Below are 20925 nucleotides of genomic sequence, written 5' to 3'. Positions count from 1 at the left end.
TATTTGCAAAGCCTGATAATACTGATTGCTGCTGCTCAATATGCATTACCTCAGTGAATATGAGCTAAAACTTGCATTAGTGAAGCACTCATCAAATTTGCATTTCCAACTTATATTTTATGTGTTTGCTTCTTAGTTAATTACCTCTTCATTTCTTTTCTTCCATTTTTGTAAGTTCCCCAGCTTACTGCATGCCAGGTGAACTGGGAAAGTGAAGGCTTTATCTTTCCTGCGTAGTGAATAGGAAGGTCTCCTGCCATGTCTTTTTAAGCCGCCAGTCTCACGGCGTTGAGGAGTGTCTCAGAGGAGGGCACTATCTTCTCAGCTAGCTTCATGAGTACATGACCACCTGAGCTTAGTGTAGGAACACACATGCTCCCCAAGGCTCAGAGCCAATCAGAGTTGTGCTTTGTGCTGACCGTAACCTTTGTATCCTCAAGTCTCAGAGCACATCACTGCTTTGTAGTCAGTGTTTTTTCACAAGTGTGCCACACAGGGACCCACTGCCTCTTGTTTTAAGTTATCATCTTCAGACATTTTGAAGGCTTAAACTAAACGTGGATTTCCCCCCTCCCCCCCAACACTCATTTTTAGTGCTGATCGCTGTCAAATTCACTGTCAAAAGCTTCCGATGTAACTGAATCAACATCCTTGTTAATATGTCAAGCTTAGAGGTACATTGAGAAATAGTAGTAGAGCTTGTAAATTTGCAAATTAACATGACATTATGCGAATGAACACATGCCAGCAGTATGGGGGATCAGGATTGGGGGCCAGTGGTGGCTTAGTGGTTAAGGTTATGGGTTACTGATTGGAAGGTCAGGGGCTCAAGCCCTCGTTTGTACATTTGTACATTCAGACTGTACCTTTCAGATAAATGCCAATAAAATCAAGACATTTGAGAGGAGTTAGCAGGATGCACTTCACCTTGGACAAAGTGTAATGTGGCCCATTACCTAAAATGAGTCTGACACTCCTGACACAGTGGTTCTATAAAAAATAAAAAATTTTAAAAAACCCATTAGACAACACACCAAGGCATAGAAACATCAACTTCACCACGAAATACAGATTATGTGAATAAGCGAATTCTATATGTTCCCAACCCTACACACACAAACAATTCCACTGAAAGGACTTGATTATAATGAAATGTTTTATCAAGCGTTTTATTCAGTTGGCTTGAAATATCAAGCTACAATAACTGGTTCATATGTTTTCCCACCTGTAGCAAGACATCGACTGATTTACTGAGCTGCTCTGAGGCTATGACTCCTTCCACTGAGCAACTTGTCATGTGTTTACGCTTACACATGATCTAATCCTTTTTATCAGATTTTATCCAACCCCATCTGACTGCTTCGCTTGACAGCAGGTTCAGTGCAAACTTTGTATCCTAGAATCCTTCAGTGACAGGTGACACCGATAAGCCGGTTTCATAATCATACAACTAATGTACCACATGTGTTCAGTTCTCATCATCCGGTGCTTTCTGACAGGCTCTGGTAGGAGACAAGACCCTGGCCTTCTGGCTGATGGATAAAGACATGTACACCAACATGAGCACCTTAATTCCCATGAACCCCGTCATTGACCGGGGCATTCAACTGCATAAAATGATCCGGCTCCTGACACATGCCCTGGGAGGGGAGGGCTACCTTAACTTCATGGGTGAGTCTCTCTATAGACACATTCAGAAACTGTGGTTTTCATTTTTGTTGTTGTTGCTGCTGTTGTTGTATAAAATCTGATTATTAAGGCTAATTTTTGGATTGATGCAGGATGTAATGAATATGATCCTTCTCCATCACGATCATGTTTTTAGCATTAGGGGATCTTCCAAGCAAAGTAGTGCTACTGACTTCTATCAGTTCGATAAACCTGAGCACCTACAATAGAGATGTTAAAAGTCTACACACCCCTGTTAAAATGGCAAGTTTTTCTGAAGTAAAAGAATGACACTGAGGTAAATCATGTCAGATCATTTTCTACCTTTAATGTGCAATTGCAAAGTATGCAAATAAAGTAGAAAATCAATCAAAATTTTTTAGAAGGGTTGGGGAGAAAGAATTTAATAATAACAATAATGTAGTTTCATAAGTATGCACACCTCTAAAATTATACTTTGTTGAAGCACCTTTTGATTTTATTACAACTCTGTCTTTTTGGGTAAGAGCCTATCAGCATGGCGCATCTTGACTTGGCAATATTTTCCCACTTTTTCTTGCAAAAACATTCTAGATCTGTCAAATTGTAAAGGCATCTCCGGTGTACAGCCTGCTTCAGGTCACCCACAGACTCTTAAGTGGATTCAGGTCTGGGCTCTGGTTAGGTCATTCAAAAACATTGATCTTCTTTTGGTTAAGCCATTCCTTTGTTGATTTGGATGTATGCTTTTGGGTCACTGTCATACTGAAAGGTGAACTACCTTTTCGTCTCCAGCTTACTAGCAGAGACCTGAAGGTTTTGCACTAAAATTGTCTGGTATTTGTAGCTATTCATGATTCCTTCTACCTTGATAAAAGCCCCAGTTCTGGCTGGGAAAAAAGCAGCCCTAAAGCATGATGCTGCCACCACCATGCTTCAACGTGCATATGGTGTACTTTTGGTGGTGCTTTTTTGGCATTAAACATACCTTTAGGAATTGGTCACATTAGACAATAACACATTTTGCCACATGGTTTGGGGTGATTTAGTTGGGCTTTGATGTTTTTTTTTGTGAGAAAGGGCTTCCATCTAGCCACGCTATACTATATCAGAAGCATGTGAGGAATATGAGAGATTGTTGTCACATGTCCAGTAATCAGCACTTGTCAGATATTCCTGCACCTCCTTTAATGTTGCCGTAGGTCTCTTGGCAGCCTCCCTGGTCAGTTTTTGTCTTGTCCTCTTGTAAATTTTGGCGGGTGCTCCATTTTTCCCACTTGTTGATGATTGCCTTCATGGTGTACCATGGTACACCTATCGTTTTGGAATTTATTTTATACCCCTCTCCTGATCGATTCATTTCAACAGTGAGATCCTGTACAGGCTTTGTCAGCTCTTTGCAGACCATGGCTTCGGCAGTCAGATGAAACCAAGAAGATGGATATGAAATCCTACAGAAACAGCTGGTCTTTATTTGGGTTTAATCAGAATAATTTCATTGATGACAGCTGTTTGATAATTACTTTTAAACATGAGATTAATTGTGATCGGTTCATTCTGAACAGTAATTATTAAAGGGTGTGCACACTTGCGCAACAAGGTTATTGTAACTTTTTGATTTTTTTTTCTATTTTTTCCCCTACAATGTTTGTGATTGTTTTTTGTTTTGTTTTTTTTTTTCAGTTATTTGTTATGCTTTGTAATTTATGGGAAAAGGCTGGGTAAATCCATCACAAAAACTTGGCATTTAAACAGGGGTGTGTAGACTTTTTATATCCAGTGTAACTGTAATGTGCGTAGATATTGAAGTCCACTAGTAGCAACCCGATTAGCTCATTACACATATATTCACTGGATAGTTTAACACAGCATTTGTAAGATTAGTCATTTTCTTTTTATCTGAAATTTGTTCAGTATCATTTCCATGATAACAGAAAGTCACTGTCTTGCTGCATACCAGAGAGTACCAATGCCTACTAATTACAAGTTTCACAGATTCTCCTCTTTACATTTCAGTATCAATTTCAGCATGTAAAGAACTCAAATGCTGTGTTTTAAGATTTGTTTTCCCATTATCAGTATGCATTAAAGCATTGCTTAGAATCTTATACTGCATATATGTTTTGCATGAGCGTGCATGAGATGGCACTGCTAGGTGCTGTTTGAACTTTGCATTATAATGACCACCATGCTTATTGTTATGATACAGAAACCTCCGCTGAGAATGGATGACTGTCTTTCTACTATCTCCTCACATAGGAATTAGACATATTCTATACGTTCTTGCATGGTGTTCTAGCCCCACCTACTGATCAGGTGAATGGCCCAACGTTCAGCCAGTTTGGCAATATTGCTCTTCCTTTTGCCTCTCAATAGTTTTACTGATGATCACTTCATAATCAGGAGGCTACAAAACATCTGAAATCGGGCTGAATTTTTACAACATTTAGACAAAGGATCATCTGAATTTCCTGAAGTTATGACAAACATGCTGTATGAATTACAATGTGGAAACAGTTACATGTAGAAACATATCTATATTCCCATGAATCTTGTTTATTTATTCACTGTTTTTGCCAAGAGTTTGGATGTCTTTATTTACCAGCTGTTTGTTAGTTTTCAAGGCACGCTTGTTCAAGGTGTATGAGGATGCATGCCCTTGAAGGAGAAAAAGTGAAAGAGTTTCAGGATAGAATAATGAAAACATATCAGATCAAAGGATTTTCCAAGTTAGGGATACAAATCTTAATATCGGTATTGAGCTGATATCACTCTTGTTAGACATTAGATATGAACACTGGATAAATGTGGGTTAAACTTGAAATTAAAATGTGGTAATAGACTATTTTATAAGCAAGTAGTAATTAGTTATTTGAAGTGATACTGAACTGAATTGATGCGCTGATCATGTACAGTGGCGCTCGAAAGTATGTGAATCTTTTAGAAATTTGTGTACAGTATATCTGCATGGATATGACCTAATCCATCATCAAATTTTCACACATGTCCTAAAAGTAGATAAAGAGACTGCATTTAAACAAATGAGGAAAAAATATTATACTTGGTCATTTATTTATTGAGGAAAATGATCCAATATTACATATCTGTGAGTGGAAAACTATGCTACTTTATTTTTCCCAATTTAGTCATTGCAACCTTTTACCCACTATCAAGGTCTCCCACATGTGGGGAGCCAACAATCAAGCAGTTCAGTGGCTCCAGCTATAAAACAGGAGGAGTTTACTTCTGGTGAGGGAAACTTTTCAGATCATCTTTATTGTCAGAGTGGTGAACAACTTTGCTGTGCTACCCAGTACAAGCAGGAGTTTTTGTCAGATGAATGTTTCCTCATTCCCTCTGGAAATTCTTTTTTTTCTTCTTCTTTTTACCAAAAACTTTTTTTTTTCTGGCAATAATGTACATCTGTTCTGTAAGACAACATTATATTATCTTAAGCTTATAGCTTATGTTCTAAATGTAGAGGTGGGCGAAGCATCTTTTTAGTGGAATTAGAATCCATTTTTAAATGTGCTTTTCTTGTGATTGACTTTTTACTTCTGCTTGTGATTGAGATATGTGCAAATAAGACACAAATTTTGCTTCTGGAAATCCTGTAGTTCTCTGAACTATGTATATTGCAATAAAATAAAAAATAAAATCTAAATTTGACCATGTACAGTAAAAAGGTTTTCCAGGCTGCCACAGAGACACAGGAGATTGGCTGGTCAGTGGTAAAGCTGTCACTAGTTAAAATCCTGCAATTGCCAGAAAGCCACTGTTGATCTTAAGCAAGATTCTTATATACATTATGTACACTCACTGTTCACTTTATTACACTTGTACAACTGCACATTCATGCTAATCAGCCAATCATGTGGCAGCAGCGCAATACAACAAAAGGAAAAATCATGCAGATACAGGTCAAGTGCTTCAGCATCAAACATCAGAATGAAAGAAAAGTGTGATCTCTGTGACTGTAACCGTTGCATGGTCAGATGGTCTGGTTTGAGTATTTCAGAAACTGCTTATCTCCTGGGATTTTCACGCACAAGAGTCTCTAGAGTTTATTAGGAACACCTGAACATTTTGTGTAAAGTGGACAGTGAGTGCATAGTGTAGAAGTGAGGAGGCCAAAGCATTCCAATTCATCCCAAAGGTGTTCATTGGGGTTGCGGTGAGGGTTCGGGCCACTTGAGTTTTTCCACTCCAGGCTTGGCAAGCCACGTCTTCATGGAGCTCGCTTTGAGCACGGGGCATTGTCATGCACAGCTTTGGGCCTCTTTAGTTTCAGTGAAGGGGAAATCTTATGTGCACTGTTGTGTACAAAGACATTATATACAATTGTATGCTTCCAATTTTGTGGCAACAGTTTAAGGAAGACCCACATATGGGTGTGATGCTCAGGTGTCTACATACGTATGGCCATATAGAGTATGTGCTTGCATCTGACTCTGGCAGTTGGACAAATAAATGTCAGTGCAGTTCTATTTGTATGATGGTATATAATCACCGTGAACAGTAGTGGAAATAATGTGAATTGCTTTTGCATGGCTTTTTTTCTATTTAATTTGTATGTTGTTGCATCAGAAAAGTTTCAGAATAAGGCTTTCAGGTTAAAGAAGAAGCATTTCTTAATGTATACTCTCTCTCACTTTAGATTAAATATTTATTCATGACCAGTAGGTGGATATCACTATGCATCTATAAAGGCTTCTTTTTCCAGCAAACAATCACTGGCTTATTCTAATATGCATAGTGCTGGCACATACTGGCATTTTTTATTCTAGATCCTTTCTTGGACATTTTAGTCTGTGGAGATCTTGTGGTTGGGTTTCTCAGTCATATGCATATCTTTGATTCTCTCCTATCAGGATGTGTTAAAGTGCAGTTTTTGGGCTGTTTTAGTGTTCTTATTTGCACTCAAAAATAAGTTCTTCTTGATGTGTTTATTGCCCTTATGTGTGCTTTTTTGTGCAACAATTTTGTTATTAACTACAACCTTTTTCACAAATACTAACTGTTTCATAAGGAAATTACTTTACAGTTGCTGTATAACGTTTGGTTAGGTATCATCGAGTATGTCATTTCTAGCTACCTAGTATTATATTAGACTAACAAAGTGTACACTACAGAAAACGCTAGGGGATAAAATAAAAACTTTAATGTTGCCAAACGAGTACGACAGCAACTACAAAGCTTTAGCAAATGCACTCAGATTAAAGGCAACACTAGCACTGTGCACACCAGCACCCCCTCATCTCTCCTCCTGCCGAGCACACACCCATCTGCACAGCATGCGGTGCATCTTAATTAATTGGTATCTATTGAATAATCATATTTGCAACATGTGCAAATATGAGAGGGAAAAGTTTCATCTTTGTCCACTCTACCAGTAGTTTTTGACGGGTGATTATTTTTAATTTAGTTGCCATCGTTTAGTTTTGGTCAGTGAAAATAGGTCATTTCTTTTTTTTTTTCATGAAGAAATTGACATTAGATATATCTGTTCAAGTTTATTGGGCTGGTTGCAAGTTCAGACTGTAGAGTGTCAACTGTGATATATTTTATGAATAAGATCAAATTTGGGCAGAATGTAGCATATTTTGATCCAGTATGCTTTTGTTACATTTACAGGTGCATCTCAAAGTAACTTTTTCCAGTAATGTAATTTAAAAAGTGGAACTTTCATATATTCTACATTCATTACACATAAAGTGAAATATTTTTTTTGTTTTAGTCTCGATGATTACGGCTTACAGCTCATGGAAATCAAAAACCCGGTATCTCAAAATATTCGAATAAAGAATTTATAATACAGAAATGTCGACCTTCAGAAAAGTATGTTCATTTATGCATTCAATACTTGGTCAGGGGCTCCTTTTGTACGAATTACTGCATCAGTGCGGTGTGGCATGGAGGCAGTCAGCCTGTGGCACTGCTGTTATAGAAGCCCAGGTTGCTTTGATAGCAGCCTTCAGCTCATCTGTATTGTTGGGTCTGGTGTCTCTCATAGATTCTCTATGGGGTTCGGGTCAGGCGAGTTGGCTGGTCAATCAAGCGCAGTAATACCACGGTCAGCAAACCAGTTACTAGTAGTTTTGGCAACGTGGGCAGGTGCCAAGTCCTGCTGGAAAAGGAAATCAGCATCTCCATAAAGCATCAGCAACTCCATAAAGCTTGTCAGCAGGTGGAAGCATGAATTGATCTAAAATCTCCTGGTAGACGCTGCATTGACTCTTGACTTGAGAAAGCACAGTGGACCAACACCAGCAGATGACATGGCACATCAAATCATCACTGACTGTGGAAACTTCACACTGGACTTCAAGCAACTTGGATTCTGTTCCTCTCCACTCTTCCTCCAGACTCCGGGACCCTGATTTCCAAATCTTCCCCATGATTGTAGTTGTGTGTACTGAACCAGACTGAGAGATTAAAGGCTCAGGAAACCTTTGCAGGTGTTTTGAGTTAATTCGCTGATTAGAGCTCTTCTCAGGCTGACATTTCTGTATTATAAATTCTTTATTTGAATATTTTGAGATACTGGATTTTTATTTCCGTGAGCTGTAAGCCGTAATCATCAAGATTAAAACAAAAACGGTTTGAAATATTTCACTTTAAATATAATGAATCTAGAATATATGAAAGTTCCACTTTTTGAATTAAACTATGGGAAAAATGAACTTTTCCACGATATTCTAATTTTTTGAGATGCACTTGTACATTTACAGTTATTTATTTAGCAGTAACATTCATTAAAATCAACTTACAAATTGTACAAATACAAGCAAAGCGATATGTAAAGCAGAGAGCAATACAAGTGGTACCATACAAAACTTTTCATTGAGTGCTAAAGGAGCAAAGTGCACAGAGTAGAGGCTTAATTGGGAGCAAGTTAGGGGTTAGTTAAGTGTTCACCGAAGATTCTGCCGTCCAGACGGAGGTTGGAAGTTCATTCCACCACTGAGGGATAATCAGTTTGCAGGTTCTGGAAAGGGACCTCATGCCTCGCTTAGTAGGCACTGCCAGGCATAGGTCGTTAACTGATCTCAGGTTGTGGGAGGGAACATAAACCTCAAGGAGAGTGTTGAGGTAGTGGGGTGCCATTCCAGACAAGCTCGTGAATTTGAATCGGGCGCGGTTACAGGAAGCCAGTGGAGAGAGACCAAGAGGGGTGTGACGTGGGTCCTTTTGGGCTGGTTTTCAACAAGGCGTGCTGCTGCATTCTGAATAATCTGAAGGGATTTAATTAAGCTGGCTGGGAGGCCTGGGATTAGTGCATTGCAGTAGTCCAGTTTGAGATCACAAGAGCCTGGACTGGTAGCTGTGTGTCATGATCAGTAAGATAGGGTCTGATTTTCTTGATGTTATACAGAATAAACCTACCGGACCATGCAGTTGTTGAAATGTGGTCTGCAAAGTTCAAGTGGTTCATGTTGACATCGTTAAACTCCAAATTAGGGATGTAAAGCCTGATTTATGCTTCCTGGAAGAAAACAAATAATAATAATAATGGACTACTGGAGCCTACTGAATCTCAGAAATCACTGCAGTAAAAGTCACTCTCCGAATCTGAAGTGTTGTGTCTGGAGGCAAACCTCAGCAGTGATGCGCGAATAATGGAAGCTGGCGTTACAGACCTTCTCAATCACAGAAATGTCCTGACGGAGTAGCAGAGATAAATACTACATTGTTTCGTTTTCTGTGAGCTCTATATCGTTTTCATTCCTAAAGGGATAAAGGCGCACTGTAGATGTAGTGTTCATCTTCCACACTGTTGGGCTGATAAAATAATTTACATTTTTTAATAAAAATGGTCTATAGTCTTTTAAACTAGTTTAAATTGTAGAATGGGACAAAGAATAAGAAAAATCACACAAGCATTCTGCTTTTAACTGCGTCTTAGCTTTGTTTCATTGACAGCTAGTTTCCTCCTACTTCTCTAAGAAACCGTGAACGCTCAAAACTTTCAGAAGCTTTTTTTTTCCGAGGCACTTCTCAGAACTACTTCAGGCGAAGCATAAACCAGACATAAGAGTGAGTATTCATATGAGGCTGAAACTCTGGCTCAGTAATGGATTTGAAAACGGACTCAATACAGATCTTGCACTTGCATACAGAAAATAAATGGTCTTAAGCCAGGCCGCCTTCATGTCTGTGATGTCTCAAACAACCAGCAATTTGTCACCTTATTTAGAGATGTCAGCGAGCTGTCGGCTGATATTCAGCACTCTGATGAGTATCAGACTAAAAATCAGTAGCATGCAACCCTATTATAAACCTTTACATCTAGGAATATTTTTAAACACGGTATAATTATGAAACATGTAAGCGCGAATAATCCGAGGGATCTTAGATAAAAAATAAAAGCTGTGACATTGCAGGTTTTGTCTCTGATAGCTTTCTGTCTGTCAAATCCAAAAAGAACAGATGCATGCTGGAAGATTTTTTTATTGTTTATTTATTTATTTTTTTAGACCTGCTTTGACTTTCAAGTCGTTCACCTTCACTAAGCAAACACTGGCCTCTAACCATGCTTTCTGCCTCTGAGAGAAGACTACATTACTGCAGTTTCTAACCTCGCTCAGAGTTTCTCTGTGGGATTTATGGGGATCTTGGCAGACTTTTTGCTACATCACAAAATAGCATGTTAAAGGTTTTTCTGTGCTTTGAAGCAGGATTGTCGATTAAGTCCTGGAATAATTTTTAGATTTGAATGTCTTAAAGTGTAGCCAGTGTGACCCATGCATCTATACAACATCTGAAATTTTGGATTTGGAATTAAGAACTGAAAATGCATAATATAATCAAATATAAAGCAGACAGCTAAAGGAAGATTGGAAGTGGGTGTGACTTAAACCATCAACAAAATCCTAAAAGTAGATAGCGAGAACGCAGTTAAACAAATGAGAAAAATATATTATACTTGGTCATTTATTTATTGAGGAAAATGATCCAATATTACATATCTGTGAGGGGCAAACTATGCTAATTTATTTAAATAGGTTTATTTATTTTAATTTTTTCCATTAAATATGATCCATAGAATCACTAGAAAACACAGGGGAGGGGGGAGGAGGCGGGTGGGAGGAGGAGGAGGACAGAGGTAGAAATGCTGGCACTGTCAGCATGTCATAAATATACGCTGTAAATGCTTCACACAACGTGGTCTTTGTTTGTCCCGCGAGCTTGGTATACGAGTGCTCGCTCACATCCGTATGAAAGTAAAAACCTCCTGCATGCACGAGTTTATTATTGCGTTCTACAGGATTCCGGTCCCAGTGCACACCTCCAGTCTCAACTGGATTCCCTGTGAACCTTTCTGGCAAGCGTTAAAAAAAAAAAAAGAAACAGAACAGTGCACTTTCTATGTGTATCTGAATTTGTGTCCGTTTAGACACATTATCTGTTCATTCCAAATAACGTATTCGTATTGAGTTACATCCCTAGTGTGCATGGTGATGGACCGGCATCCCATCCGGGTCCCATCCAGTCTCATGTCCAGTGTCCCCGGGATAGACTACAGCGCCACCATGACCCTTACCAGGATAAAGCAGAAAGAAGTGTTCGCATTTACTTACTGCACAAGTGTCGTGTCTCTTCCTTTTGCACACTGAAGAAAGGAAGTTTTTGAACAAAAATGTGAGAAGTTGTTATTCCCAGGATACATCATGTAATCGGATGGAGGGAACAGAGAGCCAAGAACGTAGTTGTCTAAGCAAGGTTTACATTCTGCTTTGGGAAGTTGGCGTTTTCCTCATCCTCTGAGGTTTTGTGAGACTACACTGCCTGCTGCAACTGTTATTGTTAATATTCCCTGCTTATCTCATCTTCATTTCCATATTTTTGTTAGGATTTTTCAAATCATGTCTGTATCCTGGGATTAAGAATTGTCTATCTTGTAGTCAAAGACACTTGTTTTTCTTTCTTAGTTCTTGCCCCCTGACTCTCTTCCATATTCTCTCCAACTCTCTTCCTTTTTTGTTTTTCTGTCTCTCTGTTGCTTATTCGCTCTCGCTTTGTTGCGTTCTATCGCTCTATGGTGACAGATTTTTGACTTGCTAATTCATAAGCATGCGTAACAATGCATGCGTAATGCACAGTTCGCTTATTGTTTGATGCTTCTTTAACAGCTCGCTAATGTGTTTCATTAGAAAGCTCTGTCACTTCCCTGTCCGTTCTGCTCCGTCTGGTCACTCACTTTCATTCCTTCTCTCCTTCTCCCACTGCTCTCTATCGCTCTGAATAAACAGCACACTTCATCACCATTGTTTTGCTCCCATTCTCTCGCTCGTCAGAGCTCCTCCTCGCCCCCTCAGAATTCAATTATCCGACTGTTGTTTTATGATGTTGTCTTGTCAGCTGATGACGGATTCATTATCTCATCACACCGCTCAACGAGCCTGTCGTCTCACGCTTTCTCTTTCGCTTTTATTCCTCTGTTCACGCTCCGGCTGAAAATGTATTCCTGTCCTCCTCTGCAGCCCTCCCCGGTGATCTCCTCCCTGCTCTCCACTGTCATCGTCTCCGAGGCCAGCACTAGAAAGTTCTCTATCCCACAGCAGTACAGCCAGGATTACAGTGTAAATGCTGTTGGGTTATGTTCAGCTAATATAAATTATACAGCGTTCGAAACTCTAATGAAAAGAATCAGTTTGCACATACAGCTATGACCGAGAGTTTAAATTGACCAGACAAAATAAAGGCAGTGATGGATTAAATTCCAAATTCACACCTTTATAAGATGATGTTATATCTTTAAAATGGCGTTTGAAAACTCCAGCATTAGTAGCTGTTATTGCACTTATACTTTTTGCGATAGGAGACTCAAGTGTCTCAGAAGACAAGCTTTTTTATTGTATTTCTAAACCTCCCTCCCCTTCCCCTTCAAGGTCACTTTTCATAATCCAGTATCATTCTTTCATACTTTTCTCTTTTTTTGTATTGCGCTCCTGTGCTGTTTCTGACACCCACCTCCCTCCCCAAAACCCCTCCCCATCTTTTTTTCTCTGCTCTTTTTGTCCCTAAAATATTTGAAACAGAAATCACTGAATTAATTAAGTATTAATTTTTTTTTGTATGAAAACTAATTGCATAACGCTAAAAGAACAGATTCAGATGATACACACGTCCATCTCCTTTGATTTATAATGTAAGCATCCTGAGTCAGCAGGTTTGAGATTGTTGTTTAGAAAAAGGCTGTTTTCTGGTGAGGTGCTGTGAGTCACGTTTTCTAAACTGTCGCATTATGTGCATGGGTAAGCCTTTTTACAGGAAAGTCAGCTTGGGTTTTAAGTCTAGTAGCTTATAGCTTTATTCATATTTTAGTTTGGAAATTGTTAGTTTGAGTTTGGGTTTAGATAACAACTGATGACAAAAGATTAGTTTTCCCACTCATACTTTTCGAAGTCTTGCCTTCAGTCCTGCTGGATTGCTTGGTATTTGGAATCTTGGACTGGTTTTATATTTTAACTGTGTATGGTCTATGCATTTGTTCACTGTGTTCAGGCCGTTTCGTGGATTTGACCTGGACTGTTATATAGATTACAATCTGTTCTTGTCATCCATAATAAAACTCCTGCACTTAGCCCATATGCTTTCACTGAGTTTGTTTTACACTGAAAAATTACAGTATTATTTTTTGTCAGCAAAAGCTAAACAGTCAATGCATACTCAAGGTTATAATCTTTTCCCCATGTTTTAATTCCTTTTATACCACAGCACTGTTGAATTCTTGATTCTGATTGGTCAGAAGGTGTGGATTGATTTTCTGTACCATGAGCTAGAGGTAGACAGATAGATAGATAGTATTAATTAATTAATTAGGACAGAGGACTCTGTGTCGAGGACAGAGGGCTTTGATTTAATTTTTTTTGTTTGTTTCTTTTGTTGTTGTTTTCTTTCTTTTTTTTGGCAAGCTGCCTCTTTTGTCTTATTAACTATGAACTATGACTGATATAATGATAGCAGGAACATTCAAAGTAACTATAAACAAATAAAAATACAATGTCGTTCTGTAATAAATGTAATAATTGGCTAATCATTCTGGTTATGTGACTCTGGTCATAACGTTATGACTGCTCTTAAATGCTGCTGCTCCTTCCTTTGGAAGTGAGCACATTTATTACTTTGCATACACCTACTTTCAGTGACTTTGGTGTGGTGTCATCTGGCATACTAGTTCTAGCTAGTGCATATTATACTAGCCTAATAAAACAGACCCTACAATATGCATTTTGTTTCTAGAGGAGAGAAAGCAATCATAGATTTTTAGTAACAAAATTAACACTGCCAAGTGATCTGTCTATTTGAATAGTCTTTACAGTGAACGAAACGTGCGATTTGTACTTTTAATGTGAACTTCTCCTGACTTCAACATCTCCTGCTGTTTATAGGTAATGAATTTGGTCATCCGGAGTGGTTGGACTTCCCACGTGTTGGGAATAATGAGAGCTACCACTATGCACGTCGGCAGTTTAACCTGGTGGACACAGATCACCTGCGCTACTGCCAACTGTACATCTTCGACCGGGACATGAACCGCACAGAGGACAAGTATGGCTGGCTCGCTGCACCACCGGTGAGAGGCACATTTCCCTCTAAAACTCTGTCTGAGAAGTATCATTTTTATCTTTTTCCTTCCTTTTTATTGTGGGGTAAAAATATTCGTGCAGAAAATACAATATATTAAACAGTATAACAATATGTTCCATTTATATTTAGCAATGTATCTGCAACATATTCCAATATATTCTGTTTTCATATGATACAATGCAATAATTTCTCTCACGCTGTTCATAAATCCCAGGTGTTCCTGGATCTCCTGTTCTCTCCCACTTGCTCGCTTTCTCACCATATCATTTTTTTTCTCTCTCACTGTATCACACTCAGTCATTGACACCAGTGCACATGATACTTCATTCACTTCTCTCAACAAAATCAATTTCATGGCCCAAACAAACCAGATGGCCTTTTAATCGTTTTATTTATTTCACTTCCACATTCCCAACCCACCAAAACTCGGTAGCTTTTAGAGTCGTAACCCGGCACTGCATACAGAGAGTCACATTAAGTGATCAGCATTGCCAGATACACCGATTCAGGTCTCGTCCCGTATTTCACCCCGGTGACTCGTTTTAGAGCAGTGCAGAGACGTGAAGACGAGAAAGAGGAAAAAGCGTGTCTTTCAGCTGTCTGTGGCTCACTCACTCAGTCAGTCTTCAGTAATGGGATCATCCAAACGGAGAGCATGGCACTGAATAGGCGAGATTTAAGAGCAAGACCATGGAATTGATTCAGTACTGTATCCCTGTATGATCCATGATACAGATATGACCTTGGGGCCTTGGTGGAGTGTGGATCGCAACTGCTGCTCAATGCATCAGCAAGAAAATATGCTCTTTTTTTCATTTTCAGATTTATAAACAAGACAGGTTCTTGTCATAGACAACATAGGCAACTGCTTTATCGCACCATCTAAACGGCCATTTCATGAAACCTTTGTATAATCTATGGAATAAAACCAGAACTACATGAAGCTAAGCCCCTCTCCAGCTACAGACATCAGTTCTACCATCCACATCTTTGATCATCACTTGGTATCATTCACCATCACCCTCCCTGACCTGCCTAACATCAGCTATCAATACCTCTCTCCCACTCGCAAAACCTGCACTCTGTCTCCCCTTCCTCTGTAACTTCCTACACCCTATAATCCTTTCCCGACCCTGACTCCTGTTCCTCTCTACCACTGGAATTATCCACCCACACTCTCCTCTCTTCACTTTCCTCATCTATGGACCTCCTCTGAACTGTTGGGTGTGTTGCACAGCAATCAGAGAAAATTAAGAGCAGCAGAGAGAAATTGGAGGAAATGACAATTTGATCCTCATCTCGTCTCATACCGCACTCACTCGCATCAGATGTGACTTCTGCTAAGACCACCTTTTTACAAGGAATCTTCTGCACAAGATCCTCACAACATCTTTTTCTTCACTTTTTAACCCTCCAACTCCCCCTTCATCATCCTCCCTGACTGATGATTCTGCCACCCTTTTGTTAAGAAGATTGAAAAAATTCTGCCAATCCTCCACTCCTACCCGAACTCCCACACTGCACATTCAGGATTCCCCTTCTCTTTCTCTCACACATTTTTCTTCTCTGAGAAACTCCATGCTACTAGACAGTCAAACTGTCATCAGTCCTCATTTTTGTCGACCACTGAGCAACATTTGTCACAGTCACAACAAGACTCCTATCCATCCAAATGATACTTGGAATTTGTGGCACAGCATGGCAGTGGTTTGCTTCCTACCTGGAGGCCTGTCATATCAGGTGACATGGAAGGGATCTACATCTGCTCCTTACAGACTCTCCACTGGTGTCCCACAAGGCTTAGTACTTGGCCATCTTCTGTTCTCCCTCTGTATTTGATCTCTTGAGGAAGTCATATCCTCACATGGGTTTTCATACCACTGCTATGCTGATGACACTCAACTCATCCTCTCCTTTCCTCCCGAAGACACTCATGTTTCTGTGTGGATCTCAGCGTGTATAGCAGACATCTCATCATGGATGGCAGCTCATCAGCTGAAACTTAATGCCAGGAAAACTGAACTGCTGTTCATCCCAGGAGATGTCCAGGAAGATGACAAGATCCTGAACAACTCTCAGACCACACCATCTGTCACTGCATGCAAATTTGGGGTACCCATGGACAATCAACTGTCCTTTTCCTGTCACACTGCTAAACTGTCATGACCATGCCAATTTATCCTTTGCAACATCAGAGGAAATCGTCTATTTGTATCTTGTGGCTTATAAAGCCACTCAGGTGCTTGTTCAGTCCCTTGTCATTTCGAGACTGGATTACTGCAACTCGCTCCTGGCAGGTCTGCCTCTGCTTGTCGTTTAACCTCGGCAACTGATCTAAAATGCAGCCACATGACTTGTTTTCAACCTTTCAAATTTCTCCCACACCACCCATCTCTACGCTCACTCCACTGGCTTCCTGTAGCTGCCTGCATCAGATTTAAAACATTGATGCTTGCCTACAAAGCCAGAAATGGACCAGCACCCACCTACCCTAAAGCACTTATCACATCCTGCACTGCACCATGCTCACTCCAATCCTCTAGCACTGCTCAAATGGTCCCACCATCCCTCAGGGTACAAGGAAAGCAAGGATCAAAACTCTTTTCTGTTCTGGTACCTAGGTTGTTGAATTAACCTAGATGTCTGAACAGCTGAGTCACTGGCAGTCTTCAAACAATGACTAAAGACCTACCTCTTCATTAATTCTTGTGTGGTCTTGTGTGTTTTCATACAATACTAACCTCCCCAACAGCATTTTAAGACTGATAGTACGCTTAGTCCCTGACCTAGTGAACCAGTTTGAAGATGTACTTATTGATAGTGACTTCAAAGCACTTCTGTAAGTTGCCCTGGTTAAGGGTATTTGCCAAATGCAAGAAATGTGAATGTAAATAAGCGTCCCATTGAAATGCATACAACTGCATTTATATAACAAGATGAGTAAAAGCAAATCAGTAGCAAATACCCTGCCGTCAACACGAACCAGCTTAGCTAGCAAGTTAGCCACGATGGCTAGCACAGGAAAGTCGGAAGAAACCTCCTCACACATGGATGTTGTTTCTGTGAGTCAGCTAAATAGGAATATATTTCTGCTCTGACCAAAGACTTTATTGTTCCACTTCAATCGTCCGTGAATGCATTAACGGAGACGGTACCGGGTTTCCAGTCTCGCTTGTGTGCAATGGACTCGCTGGCAGGTGATAATTTCAGCACACTGGCTGCTGCCGAAACTAGGATCAAAACTCTGCAGGCACGAAATGCGACACTCTTAGATTGAGTTGACGACTTGGAAAACTGGTGAGAGCTCAGTATCTTGAATGTTCCAGAGAACTGTGAGAGAGGCCAACCTATAACTAAGTTTGTGTCCGAGATGCTAATGGAAGTTATGAGTCAAGAAGTTTTTTAAAAAAAACCTCCTGAACTGGAACACGAACATCGAGCTCTGGGCAAGACACCACAGGAAGGACAACTTCCTCGTCCATTATTTGTATGTTTCCACAGATTCCAGGAGAAGGAAAGTACACTAAGGTGGGCCAGACAACATGAGGCAAAATACAATGGATCTGCTTTGAGGTTTTATCCAGACATCTCTGCCAATCTCGCCACAAAACACGCTGCCTTTAAAAACGTCAAACAGTTGCTTTACCAGAAGGGAATTAGTTTCTAGTTGCTTCACCAAGCACGGCTCCGAGTTTGTTGTGATGTTGAAACACTTCTCTTCAACACACCCAATGAAGCTCAGCAGTTTTAAGATAAATTAGTTGCTACATGTGAATGACTCTTTGTATGGCAACAATGTGAACTTCAGAAAAGCCATGACCTGTAGTGGAGTTTATATTTTCTGCCTGGCCATACCTGTTTAAATATTTCGGGTGGGCCTGTGGAAAAAGAAAACAAGGTCATGGACCATCGGAAGCTGTGTGATAGTTGGGAGCTTCGGTTTGTCTTTGTTCAACAGACAGATCTAGAGTGTATTATAGTTTCTATCTGTTGTAGGGTTTTACCGTCTCCAAGGGTTTCTTTTTTTTTATCTCTCCTTCTACTTCCTCCTTTTCTTCCCCCTCCATTTATCTATTTATGGGACTTTATTGGGGGACACATTATGGACAAATTATTTACAATGAAGAATAATGGTAGGTACTGGTAATAAAATAAGAGTAAGTAAATAAATTTTATTTATATAGCACATTTCACACAGCAAAGCTGACCAAAGTGCTGAACAGAGTAAGGAAAGTAAAAATAGAAAACAGAATAAAGCCAAATAAAAACAGACAATAGACAATAGTAAAAATTAGATTAAAACGCCTGGGAGAAGAGATATGTTTTAAGCCTCTTTTTAAAAGTAGTAATAGAAGAAAAAAGAGGTACGGGAGGGTCAGCAGTACGCTTTGTTAGTTGGAACGTCAGAGGTTTAAATGGACCAATGAGAACTGAGAACTGTCATATTTACCCATTTAAAAAGATTAAACACAGAAATAGCCTTTTTACAAGAAACACTCTTGCGCACAGACGATCATAGCCGTCTTAGAAAATCTTGGGAGGGGCAGGACTACCATTCTAATTTTAACCATAGGTTATCGGTGCAGTTATAACAATCCATTTAAAAAAATGCTTTTTACGACATCTGGAACAATTTCAGATCCCCAAGGACGGTATGTTATTGTATCAGGTCAACTTTTCAATACTCCAGTAGTATTAGTCAGTGTGTATGCTCCCAATTGGGATGATGTTAACTTTGTTAAAAAGATATTCTCCTTGCTACCAGACTTCAACATTTATCACCTTATATTTGGTGGGGATCTGAACTGTATGCTAGATACAACCATGGATCATTCAAACCCCAAAACTGTCCCTCTCTTGAAAATGTCTCGAACTCTTGCAGGCTGTATGACTCAGATTGGCTGTGTGGATCCATGGAGATTTTTATTTAAAATTCCAGATAAAATAAGAATTCTCTTCTTTTTCACATGTTCCCCAGACTCAATCAAAAATGTAGAATATTCAGCTATTGTTGAATCAGACCACGCCCCCTTAATTCTCTATGTTTTTCATATAATTATCCAGGGTGGCCTGTTTGGAGGCTAAACACAACTTTTGTGGTTCACTCCTTCATTAACATTCAGAAATTGAAATTCAGAAATTTTCCTTCTTCTGAAAGTAGTCCTTAGGCAATCATTTCTCTAGACATGGAGAAAGCATTTGATAGAACTGAATGGAATTACTTATTTGCAGTATTGAACAAATTTGGATTTGGCCCAAAATGTATCTCCTGGATTCGCTTGCTTTCATCCTACTCAAAAGCGTCTGTAGTCACAAATTAGATATTTTCATAATATTTTTCTCTTTCCAGGGGTACATGGCAAGGTCCCCTCAGCCCTTTGCTATTTATTTTGGCTGTAGAGCCGCTGTCTTCAAGACTTGGATCTTCACAGTCCATCGAGTATAAAGTTTCCTTACATGCCGATGATCTCTTACTATATTTATCTGACCCATTATCATGTGTCCCTGATGTTGTGAAAATACTAAAAGATTATGGGTATTTATTTATTCATTGATTCCCTGTTAATTATAAAGCAGATCAGATAAAGGAGACAGACCTGCCCTTTTGCATATCAAAAGCGGGATTCAGATACTTAGGAATTAATATCACTCATTCTTATTCAGGTCTGTTGAAAGCCAATTACAGTCCTATAATTAAAAAACTTGAATCCGATTTCCAACGATGGAGTGCTATACATTTATCTCTAGCTGAAAAAATCTATTCTGTTAATCAATAGGGCTTCCCAGACTGTTATGTTTGTTTCAGTCTTCCAGTCTTTTCGTAAAAGGCCTTTTTTAAATAAATTAATAGTTTGCTGTCTTTTATATTGTGGGGAGCGAAAAGCCAAGAATAAGAGTTTCTTGAGAGTCAAAAAAAAGGGAGGGTTGGCATGCCCAAATTAATAAACTACTACTGGGCAGCAAACTTACAAAAAATTGTTTATTGGTTCCAATATCCAAATACAGACTGTTGTGTGTAGCAAAGGATAAATCGTGTAAGACATCTCTTTCTGTACTGATCTCAATGAAATCACCATTCTCGCCATCACAGTTCCCCACAAGTCCAGTAGTAATTTTGACTCTCAAAATACACAATCAGTTCAGACCAGCATTTCAGCTTACTGACTTTTCTTTACTAAATCCCATATGCAACAATCATCTTTTTCCAGTCACTAAACTAGACTCCACTTTTAAGCCATGGCAAGGCCTAGGCTTGGTTAAATGTAGTGGGTTTTTTTTATTGATAATGTCTTTGCTGGTTACAGTGATGTTGCCAAAACACCCAATCCAAAATCCATTTTTTTCCCCCTATCTTCAAGTCTGTCACTTCATCCAAGCTCGGTGCTCTGTATTCCCTCAGTTGCCCCCAGAATCACGATTGGATTCCATTTTACAGGTCCCTCTACACCTTAAGGGCCTCATTTCAAATATATACAACCTAATTATGTCGCTCCAAGATATATCAATAGAAATGATAAAAGCAGAATGGGTAGGAGAGCTAGGAATTGACATATCTGAGGACACTTGGAATAAAGCTATTAACAGCGTGAATGGAACCTCATGTTGTGCATGACTCAATCTGATTCAGTTGAAAATTCTCTATCGTATCCATTACAGTAAGATTAAATTGGTTGACCTTTACCC

At 39.4% G+C, this 20925-nt stretch overlaps 1 protein-coding gene across 1 annotated transcript in view; it reads left to right on the top strand.

Annotated features, from left to right (window-relative positions):
* The window catches only part of gbe1b (glucan (1,4-alpha-), branching enzyme 1b), a 134664-nt gene that overhangs the window by 77371 nt on the left and 36368 nt on the right, over positions 1-20925 (top strand). Inside the window, exons 12-13 of the mRNA XM_053646610.1 lie at positions 1500-1671; positions 14043-14227. Of these exons, the coding sequence (XP_053502585.1) occupies positions 1500-1671; positions 14043-14227 (357 nt within the window). The remainder of the gene's footprint in view (positions 1-1499; positions 1672-14042; positions 14228-20925) is intronic.

Source organism: Ictalurus furcatus, chromosome 17, assembly GCF_023375685.1.
Source record: "Ictalurus furcatus strain D&B chromosome 17, Billie_1.0, whole genome shotgun sequence".
NCBI lineage: Eukaryota > Metazoa > Chordata > Actinopteri > Siluriformes > Ictaluridae > Ictalurus > Ictalurus furcatus.
The sequence above is the reverse complement of the archived record's forward strand: the minus strand, read 5'-3'. Positions and strand labels throughout refer to the sequence as shown.